A 12,647-nucleotide genomic window follows, 5' to 3' on the forward strand; every position below is an offset into this window, starting at 1 on the left:
ATGGCGGAAAATCTGTCGCGGCTACGGCCGTGGTGGGATGATATGTCCCGTCGTGGCATGGTGGGACCGGGGGGCCCCGGCAGAGCCGTAGCTCAGCCCCACATTTTGGAGACTGCCAGGGCCCGGCCCGGCTGGCCCAATCCCGCTTAAAGCACTGGTGAGAGGGTACCTTTCAGTGGTGGACTGGGAACCAAAAGAGTCCCTGGAAATAATTTTGAAAGTGGCCCCATAGTTCAGCAAGCCCAACCCTTTTCCTATGAGAAAATGTGGAAATTAAATAGTTTACCACAGAAAAGAAGCCAAGGGTGCAGAGGGTACCGCAAAATCTGCAGAGACCCCGATAGGCCAGTCCACCCGTGGTTCCTTTGCTTTAACTGAAGCTGCATCTGTAGTTGTGTGTATTGAATCGTTTGACTGGTTTTTGTTAGGGGACCCACAACGGAGGCAAAATCAAAACGTTCTACTGTTATCAAAGAAGAGCATCTCCACTGTCACCTGGTTTCCTGTTTTGCACTGTGTGAGAGAGCTTCACGGAGGAGAGGAAATAGGTCTATGTGATGGCCCAGGACGAGGGGCCCGGAAGACATGTTTTAAGACGCACCGATCTTGGCCCGGGCTTCCAACCGTGAATGAACTGACCGTGGGTAAAGCTAGAGAGGTAGAGAAAAAGAAGAGAACCGAGCAGTGGAAAGGAGGTTATGCGGTACCATTTCAAGATTCCACTCTCAAGATGTGCTCTTTGAATTTCGGCGGGAGTTGTGGTTACATTTTTCAGCCCAGTGTCAACATGCTACTCAGAAGTACATTACTGGCTCTAAGCTTCCTTCCACTCCTGGCAATACAAGGTAGAGTCATATTTTCATCTTCTGTCTTCCAATTTATTTATTTTTTTATTTGTTTCATATGTTTTCATTTCTCTGCTTGTTTGGGGGTCATTTTTTATTAAAAGTGCTAATTCCATGCAGGGTACCACCAACGTTAGCACGTATGTTGTTTCCCCTGCGTGGAATTTTCCACATTCATGTCCGTCCTCATGTTATATGTTAGTATTATGGGCACATCATGAAACAAAAGCATCGGCTATTTCAAGGCAAGCCATTTCTTTTGGTGTTTTTTCCCACAAAATCTAATGGTTAGATCAAAAATCCTGCAGGGAGCTATATTATGGGTGGGACACCTGGCAGCGTCTGGTGGTAGGGCGGTAGGGCGTGGCAAACGGGCACATCCCACTTTGGTGGGCTAAAGATCAGTAAACATTGTAAAATTAGTTAATTAACACTCCAAAAAATCCTCCTTTGCATGCAAGTCAATCTCTGCATTATGGCCCAAATACATACCTATGAGACTGATTTACTTAGCTAAATATGTAGCTTAAATAAGACTAAGGGCCTCATTACACGGTAGGCGGTAAGGGTTTACCGTTACCGGTATTTTACCAAATACCGGTACTGGTATTTTACCGGTACCGGTAAACCCTTACCGCCTTACTACGAGGTCCCTTTGCGGGTTGGTGAATTTAACACCTGCTTTTTGCAGGCGTTAAAAACCAACCCGCAAAGGAACCAGGGAGCTAATTACGGTACCACAATTTGCTGTAATTAGCACCTTCCCCGTTCCCATTATGCCCTATGCGGCAAAAATGGGAATAGGGAAGGGCAATGGGGGAAGGGGGAATTACCGCCCCACCAACCTTGGAATAGGGTGGTAATTCCCCTTTCCACCAAGGCGGTGCCGGTATTTTACCGGCATGGACCAAGGTGCTAATAGCACCTTGGTCCACCGCCCTCCGTGTAATGAGGCCCTAAAAGTACTAAGCCAAAACAAAATAGTGTAAGTGCAATTTAAGCCACTGTTTGGTGCAAGTGTAACTTACACGCTATTTTTGTAGCTTAGTAAATCAGCCCCACATATATATGATATGATATTTATAACTTGCTTAATATCCAGAGGTTTTTACGCACCCACCCAGGGATCGAACCTGTGTTGCTTCGTGTCGTCTTGTTTCCAAGGCGAGCACGTTGCCCCTGAGCTATCCTCCCGAGACCATATTTGTATTGTGCTGATCCCCTAAGCTAAAAAAAAGCATGTGAGTAAAACTAAATTTACTAAGCTCAAAATAATATTGTTAAGTAGAACGTAATCCATTTTGGGGTGTACGTGTAAATTGCACTATTTTGTTATGTTAGTAAATTAGGCACTCATGGCCGAAATTCCAGTTGCTTGGCTAGAACAATGTCCAAGGGTAGGGAGAATCCAACTGGATGAGAGGGCAACTTCTTCGTAGAAGGGTTTCTGTCAATGAACAGTCTCGAAAGCTTGGTTTTGAAGTGTTTCCTAAAGCAGAGGTGGTTCGTCTGGTCCTGCTCTCAGGTTAGGGTTAGGTGCCCTCGAGCGTCATTAGCTGCAGACTCAGAGTGGGACCCCCAAGTGCATGTTTCCTGGACCCGTGTTGATGGATAAGGTGGTAATGGGTGAGAGTAGATTTCCTGTGTGGATGTTGGGGTGTGACACTTTCTGCAGACATGGTGATCCTTTCCACCACTAGTTGGATGTTGAAATGAACGCTAGACTCAACCGGGTGGGAGTGAGTGCTTTCAAGGCAAGGGGGCATGTCGGGGCGCTAGGCACAATATTTTGTGGAGCTTCCCCAGCAGATATTTAACTCAAATAGAAACAAGCCTTGGCAATGCCAATTGTTTTGGTTTTTCTAGGCAGATATGTATTGCTTTTAATGATACAGCTGTTATGCATTACAATTTTGTACACATTATCACAATGAGAGTAACAACTCCATATGAATTCCTGCCTTTGGGCCTCATTCCAAGTTGGACGATCGGTGAGAAAATGCTGGTATTTGTGGAGACCGACGCTTTACCGGACCGCCCGACTACGGGGTTGCCGGTGGGGCACCTGGCTTACCTCCAGCTAAAAGCTTTAAGTTAGCCAGACGCCCTACCGGCTATAGAAGCTGTCATTTCCGCCACCGGAATTGCCGGTGGTGGTAAGGACTGCAAATCCCATCACGGAGTCCTATGGAACTCCGTGACTGGGGATGAACACCGTCCCACTGGAGCTCGTAATCCGGCAGCAATGCCACCGAACCGAGTGCCAGTAAAGGTAAGTACCAAATGCCGGTATCCTGGCGGCCCTACCGCCAGGGCCGGATTGAGGCCCTTTATCTTTTCTTTACAGAGCATAAGATGGTACTAGTCGTCTTTCCCTTTTCTATAGGAAAGAAAAAAGAAATGCGCGCAATCACCTTCTCTGCCCCTTTACACCGTATAACCACAGCAGCAGCAGGTGCTCGAGTGGTGCGAAGACTATTCTGAGAAAGAAAGACAACATTTCAAACCCTAGAGAGTGTTGTGAACATTTAAATTTGGCAAAGCCAGGCCAGCAAACCTAAGCCATACTCGAAGCAGATTTTGCACCATTTACTCAGTGTGATAGGCCCAGCAGAGTGACCTCTTCCGCCCTGAGCCAAGTACTTTAATTGAGAGCTTCGTGCATGGACACATACATCAAGCGGTCGAAAAACACACTTCGTTCAGAAGAATGTTTTGCACCAGAAGCAGCTTCAGAACTGCAATGAATTCACTGCCTTTCCATACAGCACTTTTACAGGCAGACATGGCTGCTGTGAATCACCTTGGTTTACAAGACGTTAGATAGCAGGCATAGGTTGTGCCACTGGTCACGTGGCTTGCCGGTATGTACCCCTTCTCAAATTCTAGAAAGCGGTGCCAAGCCCAGCAGCCATGCTATTCATTTTCTTATTCAGGTGACCAGTGCCAGAGCTTTTAGGTAAACCAGGTGACAAAGGCGGCTCCAGAATGCAATGACACGCACCTCCATACTGGAAAACTTTAGCTATCTCTCAATTCGAACACAGTTCCATGACATTTATCTTGGAAAACTGAATCACCCTCTACAGTTTAACAGGACAAGAAGCAGAGCTCTGCGAGAATGCATTTTTCTAGAACTACACTCTAGGCAGTGCACAAAAACAGTGATTTGTGAGTTTAACATGTAGGCCAAAGTCGTAAGTCACATTGACTGTCACCATCACGTCCCATAGGTGCAGACCTGTACATTACAGGCCCTGCTGCTCACAACACCGGCCACCCCACTGACCCGTGGGACATCTGCTGATCCTCCCAGTTCTGTCCTGTCAAGGCACAGGTGTTCCCTGTTCAGTACACCCATATCTATTTTAAATTAGTAAAGCTTCGAAAGCAACACATTCCTGCAATACAACTTTAGGAAAAGTTGTAAACAAAGTATCTGTGAAATATTTCTAGTTTTTACATCCGGTAGCTTTCAGGAAGTCCGAACTGCTATACAGTTAACTAGGTCACCTAGCCAATAACCAGGTCGCCCCTGCTCCTTCTCTATGTGGCATTTTATGAACCCCTTAAGTGCCAATGACGAACCCACACAATAAAACCATGTCAGGATTCATTGCACCTCTCTCCAGCTCGAGAAGGAACCCAGGGAAAGATATGGTCGCAATGAATGGCATGTCATTAACTCTGGACGAACTTGCTAAAGAACGACACGGCAGGCACCACGAATCATTAAGGAAAGCGCCATCCCTATTGCGGGAAAGGAACAGATTTCTGGCGCTGATGAATCCCTGTACAATCTTGTGACAGACTGCACTGTCCCTCAGTCCTCATCATTCAACCAAGAGCTTTGTATCTTGAGTCCAATCACAGGTTCATTGGTCAGTTTCGCTCAGCCAATCAGAGCCCTCTATGGTTGATCCATCAAGTTTGTTCAGCCAATCAGGGCCCTATATTCTCCTAAAGGAATCTCAACACGCCATATAAGGCCAAGCATTCTTTCTGTTCCTTGCTGGCTGTTGCTGGGCTGTGCAGGGCAGAGTAGACGTGCCAGGCTCACACTTGGGCACCAGGGGACGGATTCTCAATAATTTTTGGGGAACACGTGATGCACTGCACAAACGCATCACACCACTTGCTCCAATAGGAAAGATATGCTCTGTGCATAAAGGGCATATGAACGTGCGCATCACACATGTTGCATTCTTTCACATTTCACAGTGATGGACTAGGCATTGTGAAATGCACCGGGGTGCTGGAGCCTGGCGTGCATTAGCGCGGGGAGAGTGCTCCTAGCGATAATGTAAGCAGAGGGGCTGCACAGCATAACCTTTGTGCTGCTGGCCAGCCCCACTGAAGTATGCAGTGAATAAGGCCACCTGTTCATTTCTCAAACTAGTGCAAATAAAACAGCTAAGCCTCTGTGTATTTTTTTTTATTTGCACTAGTTTTCAAGAATCTGCCCGCACAGGCTGTTGGTAGTTTAGAGCTGTATTTTCAGACGTTTGGAGGGATTGTAACTGTTTGGTGTTAGTCTTTTGTCTAATTTCTTAGTCTTTTGTGTGCTTTAGTTTGACAGTTTGCGTCTCTTTGTTTTATTGTTTGTTCACTGTGTTAGGAATATGTTGTTAATTTCATCAACATTTGAATACACTTTGGGCCTCATTACAAATCGCCCGGTATGGAAACAACGGTGGCGGTAAACCCGCCGCCACCGTTGTTTCCATGCCGGGGGATCACAACTCCTGCAGGCGGGAGGTGATGTTCCCGCCAGGTCGGACAAGGAAACACCGGCAGCATTACGAGATGCTGCCGGTGTTTCCATGATCCCCATTCCGCCTCCGTGATTCCCGGAAAACCGGGGTTGTAATGCCCCGGTAATTCCGGGAATCACAGAGGCAGAATGGTAATACAAGCCCGGCGGTTTTACCGCCTCGGTTACCGCCGGACTCGTAATGAGGCCCTTCCTCTTTTGTGTCCCCTTTCGACATGTAAAAAGGCAGAAAAGACCTGAGCCTGATAAAATCCCCCGAAAAACACAAAACATGTACCCTTTCGAAGTTTCCCGCTTGCATATGTGTTGTTGTCTCATTGCCCCATGTGCAGTTTCGTTGATTTGTCAGGTAGTGTTGTTTGTATTAGTACAGTGTATGCATCAGGATTTGTTTACTTCTTGTATTGGGGTTCTGCTTTGGTTCTCAGTGCTGATCTGGTGTTTCACACTTCCGGGTTCTCAGGATGTGGTCACACTTGCTTCTCAGCATGGCCAGTTGCCATTTGTGGTTGTGGAGCGACACTTGCGATAGTGGGGAGGAGGGAAGACGGTTTTAGAGAAGGCAGGGGCCGGGTCTGTTTCTCCTCTAAAGAGGAGTGGGCTTCCCCCATGGTGGATGAGGAGGGGCAACCACATGCTGTTTGTGGGCACTTATACATGTTCTGCGGCATGCAGCATAGCCTGATTCTCTGATTCGGCGTGGGAGGCTGCGGCATGGGGGGGGGGCTCAGGAGACGGATTGGGGCGAGTAGGCAGGGATATATGAGGAGGCCCTGACTAGTACAACACAGACAAGTTCAGCAGGGTTTTTTGTGAACACCCCCATGGATGCACAGGAGGTGTGGTTTCTAGTGGATGCCCCCAAAGACACATAGGGGAAGAGCCTTTTTATGGGAGGAGGAGGCAGGGCAATCGGAGGAGGCCATAGTCCTGGCTAGTAGCACAGAGACATGGGTGGCAGGGTCTTTTATAAACACCCCCATGGAGGCACAGGAGGTGGGGCCTCTAGGAGAAGCCCCCACAGAGGCAGTAGAGGCATGCCATTTAGTGCATGTCCCCAGGCAGGCAGGGCCAGCGGTCCAGCATGAGTGCATGCTACTCGTGGGGGAAGGAGGCGGTCAGCCGCAGCAAAAACCATGGAGGACGAGTATGGGGCAGCTACTGTCTGGATGGGGAAACTGAAGAGCAAGTGATATCCACCCAGCAGGGCTCTTCTGCACGGAGGAGGGCAGTCGTGGGAAGAGGGCCAAGCAGAGGAAAAAGGGAGAAAAGGGCGAGGGCATCATCCTATGGACGACATCAGAACCCATGTGTCCTGTCTACCTGGGGAACGCGTCCTCTTTCTCTGCAGAGGCCGCTAGCAACCTGGCTGACACCACCACCCCTCCAGCAGAAAAGGTAGTAGCATTTAACCACAGCACTAGTCCACCCTGCCCAATCAGTGCCATTGGTACCAGAAACTGTGGTCAGCGGTAGGCACCTGTTTCCGGGAACAACTCCAAGAAGCATTTGGCGCAAGTGCAACAACGGCAGCAGCCATCTTTGGGCAGACCCCTCGACTACACCGTGAAGCATCGCTGCACATAATGCTTTTACTGCCGGAAGTCCATTAGTAGAGGAAGCCGGACTACGTAATGGTGGTGGGCAATCTTTTAAGGATACATGGAGCTCCACCAACTTTCCCTCTCAGGGTACTGTGCAAGGGAAAACAAATAAGGAAGTAATGGGGGAGGTACTGGCCTAGCAGTGAGACTGCCCACATGCGAGAGTGGCATTAGACTGTGGGAAAGCTGAAGAGCTTTAGAAAAAGCTCCTTGTGAAAAAAAACAAAAAAAAAACAGGGAACCTTAGTGTGTGACTTTGCCCTGTGAAAAGACACAAGAACATGAAGGGGTGGCTCCTTCCTGTGGGAGAAGAACCTCAAAACCGTAATGGGTGGCTATGCCCTGTGGGAGATCATGAGAACCTTTATCAAGTGGTGTAATCTTCAAAAGAAAATACCAGGATTACAAAACATTAGTCAGACAATAGGCATCAAGATGTATAAGACAGCAACTGGTCAGGACATCTCAGAGTCACTACTACAGCTATCCGTTTCCCCACAATATGCACAATGAAACACTTTTCAGCGTCTGACATGTACAGGGTAACAGATCGTTGTCCTCATTCAAGCTGTGTTGTTGTGTGTTGGCTATGGATAGGTAGGTGTAGTTCCATAGTCTTCGATACTTAAGTGACTGCTCATTTTTATAAATGGCAATTATTCATCATGTGGGAACTACAAGTCTTCTCCTGCAGTTAGAGGCAATATCCCCATTTGCACTAAAAACTCTTAGATTTCACACTGGCTGGAGTGGCTGCCTAGCGATTCAACAGCAACTCACACACGTGCTGCTGTCTGGATGGACAACTTGCTCTACCGGTACTGTAATATGGCTTTCACCCCGCCCCGCTTTGGGTGGTGGACATGGCCGGCAATGGCCCGCCAGCCCGAGCCTCGATAGGCCCGAGCGCAGCGACGGCCTTGGCGTGGGCTGGAGCCATTACAGGCATGTCCTCTCCCACAGTCGGGGTGAAAGCCATTGCACCCTGGGTTTTATCTGGGGTGCAAATGGTTTATTTTTTTTCCTCTGAGATTGGCTGCTCAAGCGACGCCAATCTTTCCCGAGAAAAAAAAAGATGCCTGCCGCCATAGGGAAAAGGGACTAAGTCCTGCTCCTGGCAGCGGCCGGGAGCAGGAGGAGAGCCAGGACCGGAGTTCAAGACTCTGGTCCAGCAGGTAAGTGGGGAGGGAGGGAGAGGGTGTGGGAGGGGTATGGTTTGCTTTGAGGGGTGGGGGGTAAGTGGGGAGGCCACAGGGAGGTGCTACCTGTTGCCTCCCCATATTAAGAGAAATCCACATATATGGCACCACCCGGGGAAGAGCCTCCGGTGGCTGGAAACAGCGGGCAGAGAATGTGTATTCCCAACCGATGTTCCAGCCACCTGATTGGTTGAGCACCCTTCCCCGGGTGCGAATGGATTATCATCCCTTCCCACAGGTGAAGTGTAAATAGTTGATAGGCATCAGTCGTCTAATCAGCTGATGATCTGCTGTCTTTTCATGTTGATGTCCCAACTGGATTCAAGATTCCTGTATCACAGAGGAGGGTGTCCCACAGATATACTCCACATTGTTGGCTGCCCTGCAGCAAAGCCTCCTTGCACATATTCACAGTGTGTACTTCTTGTGATGCTCTGTTGTTAGTCCTCCTTCGAGACATGCAGATGAAAAGCATCCACTTTTACTTGGAAGAATGTGCAACAGAGGTAGAACCTCGCTCATGGATGCATTGTGATGACTAAGCCATTCGGCAGTGTTCTATGACGATTCAAGTGTGGAGTGTAGTAAAGTAGGTTCGTAGTCAGGTAAGACACAACGGGTTAAGTTACAGTGTCTTTATTGTCCCTTAGTACAAGCTGATGATACAGGAGAGACACTGGAAGCATCCCACCCGGCAGGCATATTCCCCAACCGTCAACTCGCAAACACCACACGTGTCATGCCACACACTAACATTCCAATCTCTTAGTAACGCGCGTGCAATCCCCGCGGAGATAACATTACCTAATTACAACACTCCTCCCCCCCGATAATCCCTTTGAGATCTATATACCAAAATGCACAACATGTGTCCATCATGCCATGCACTCGACCTCTAACAGAGAAACTCAAAACCCCCACACCAATAATGGCCGACAAGAAGGGACGCTACACTGAACACCAATTTCAGAAGCAAAACAGCGGGCAAATCACCCCTGCCATGTATGCACAAACCCAGGTGGTACAACCTCATGACAAACACACATCAACCGATGCAAAACAAACCACTACCTGCCACAAACAGGCACCCCTAAACACAGAACAACCAACTAACCACACTGCCAAAACCCAACAAGGTTGAAAAACCTGCCAAACCAGAATCCAGTACAACTGATACCTAACAACCTATCTGGGACCTAACTACCCTCGAGGACAAAACAACAAAAAACGCTCTACCATGAGACCCCGAGCTGCCCCTCGGGGCTCAGGCCTGCCACACCTGACTAACCCTAAATAAGCACTCTAACCAACCAGGACCCTCTGTGCACACAACACCTTCTGCCCCAGGCTGCCCCCCGAGACCACCAGACTGCCACGCTGGAGCACAAACCACCCGGCCAATGGACCCACCCGGCCGTCCACGACCCACAACACGCACACCAACCTGCAATAACCAAAAATAATAAAAAACAACTGGAATAAAAACCGACTGGAATGTTAGCCAACCCACTCACAAACACACTCAGTCACAACATCCTACACCTCACATCTGCGTGACCCAGGCCACTGCCACCAACCAACGTGGCCCCAAGCCTCTACCACCAACCAGCAACAACCATGGCCCCAGGCCACTGCCACCCACACATCTGTGGCACCAAGCCACTTTTAACTACACCTCAAGTCACGTGGACCCCAAGCCACTTTCACCGACACTCCACACACTGTGACCCAAGCCACATCCAGTGAAACCCTGGAACCTCCTGAAATAGACACCCGAGAGCGCCAGCAAGGCACCAAGGATGGGCCCACCCGGCCGCCCACGTCTACCAGAACACATACGTGAGCTCCCTTAAACAAATCCGGAACCCACAGATTAAAACCCTTAGAATACTTAAGGCTAAGGAAGCATACCACTCATACAGGCGGTACTATTACAGCTCATCAACAACCATATGCATTGCAAACAACATACTCATCCCCACGCATTCATGAAGACGTATTCTGCATAAGCACGAAAAACCCAAACCTGCACAACAGAAACCGTTGGTTGTACAAAAGTCATTTCCCAAAAATGAGGAAATCACTATTAATTATTCGAATTCACATGACCCAAAATGATATGGAAATCGTAACACTCCCCATCTGTAGGAAGTCCAAATCCTCTGTGAACTAAACGCAATGCAAGGAAATGTTCACAGTCCCCAAAAGTTCACAGGAACCCCTCACCCCCCTGCAAGAGAAACAAGAATACAATACATAACATGCACTTCCTTGCTGTAAAATCCACGCTATTCCAAAAGTCCAATAGACCGCCCCTACCCCCACCCCACGCAAAGGAAGACAAGAGATAAACATTTGGCAATTTGCAACAAAATGCACACATGACAGGGCCACAACACATACCTACATTCACACCATGTACACCATACGGCCCATACAAGAACCCAAACAGAGGCCACGAACGTCACATTCTCATACACACTGACACCGGCCTCGACACAACAAATTCAACTAATCTTCACTCAATGTGAGCGCATTTAGTCCCACGAAGAAATCGTGCAAATCTGGATCAAATCCCTTCAGGATCGTTAGAAAGGACGAACATCTGTCGCAATATTCTCCATGGTTGCAACCTTCCGATCCACAAGACACACATTCACGCTCACACCTCCATTTTGGATGCACCAAGTACTTACCGCCACTGTGCACGGTTCTATGTTATTTTGCTGCAGGATTTTTCGTCGCAGGACTTTTCATCGCCGTTTTTTTATCGAAAAAACTCATCTTTTTTTTTGGGGGGTTACCCCTACAAACCCCCCTTTTTTTTGTTGAATTATTCCCTTTCACCAACAAATATTTATTTAATTTTTAAACTCCCCCAAACAAAAAAAACAATGATCTTTTTTCGATAAAAAAACGGCGATGAAAAGTCCTGCGACGAAAAATCCCGCGGCAAAAGAACTGTATACCCTGTGCACTTCCGAACTCCTCTTACGTGAGGCGTGATGTAGAACGACTGTCCCCTCCCTTTGCAACCATTATGCAAAAACCTTGGGGACGTACGTTCCTCACCGGACATGGGAGCCCCAGAAGTAACCGAAGCCTCGATGACACTGTGCCCCCTTGACGAACCCGCAACGTTCTGCAGATTATTAATTTGCTTGGCCATGAAAACTCCAGGTACGAAAGACACCAGACACTAGGGAACCAAAACGTCAAATCCTCAAAACGAACCAGGAAGAGCCGTCCGACTCCTCCTAACGGCCGCGCACCACAGTGCCACCCACTGGCTGCAAGGGCAATCAGCAATAAAAAAGAGCTCCGCTGCTCGCCGCCTCCGCTCACCTTCAAACTCCTAGGCAGCCACTGCTCCAGAAACTCCACAGGCACCCAGAGCTCTGGGTTCTCCGCCTGCACTCCCAGACCTCGGGCTTACCGGCTCTGGACCCAGGGACACTGCACTCCCCGCTGTGGACCACCAGAAACCTCCAGCCGGACTCGGACCCTCCAGCTCCGGACCCACTGGGCTCTCCGCCTGCACTCCTCAGACCTCGGGCTTACCGGTTACGGACCCAGGGACACTGGACTCCCTGCTGCGGACCGCCAGAAACCTCTGGCTAGACTCAGACCCTCCAGCTCTGGACCCAGGGGCACTAGATACACTCCCCCGCTGCCGACCGCCGGAGATCTCCAACCAGCCACTTAACTTTCTCTGCTCACTAAGTCCTGCAGTGGGACAGCAGGACCAACGGTGGGGACAACCAAAAACCTGGACCAGTGATGGTGTCAGAATGCCACAATGGGCTGCAACCCGGACGACCAACAGTCCTCTTCAATGGTGCGCCCCGCGGGGTGGGATGTCAGCGCTGGAGGGCAGTGTCACCAATCTCACCCCTGCCCCCTCCGCAGCATCTCCACCTCGTTGCCAGTGTAGTAAAGTAGGTTCGTAGTCAGGTAAGACACAACGGGTTAAGTTACAGTGGCCCTCATTACGACCTCGGAGGTAGCCATGCCGCTATTGGCGGCATGGCTCCTGCCGAAATCGCGTCCGGGTCCGTGTCCACCGAATGAGGTATTACCAGGCCATTCCGAGTTCGGAAGGCCCGGTAATTCCTCCCTCCAAGGATCCGGTCCTTCCCCAATCCCATTTCAGCCCCCATAGGGCTGAATGGGAATGGGAGAGGGAGCAAACAACGGGCCATTACGAGTTGACCCGTTGTTTGCT

General features: G+C 49.3%; 1 protein-coding gene across 1 annotated transcript in view; it reads left to right on the plus strand.

Annotated features, from left to right (window-relative positions):
* The first annotated feature begins 290 nt into the window (after positions 1-290).
* Positions 291-12,647, plus strand: part of CD28 (CD28 molecule) — a 172,157-nt gene continuing 159,800 nt past the window's right edge. The window contains exon 1 of the mRNA XM_069615551.1: positions 291-845. Coding sequence (XP_069471652.1) covers positions 731-845 — 115 coding nt within the window. The 5' untranslated portion in view covers positions 291-730. The remainder of the gene's footprint in view (positions 846-12,647) is intronic.

Source organism: Ambystoma mexicanum, chromosome 9, assembly GCF_040938575.1.
Source record: "Ambystoma mexicanum isolate Mex_15411 chromosome 9, UKY_AmexF1_1, whole genome shotgun sequence".
Taxonomy (NCBI): domain Eukaryota; kingdom Metazoa; phylum Chordata; class Amphibia; order Caudata; family Ambystomatidae; genus Ambystoma; species Ambystoma mexicanum.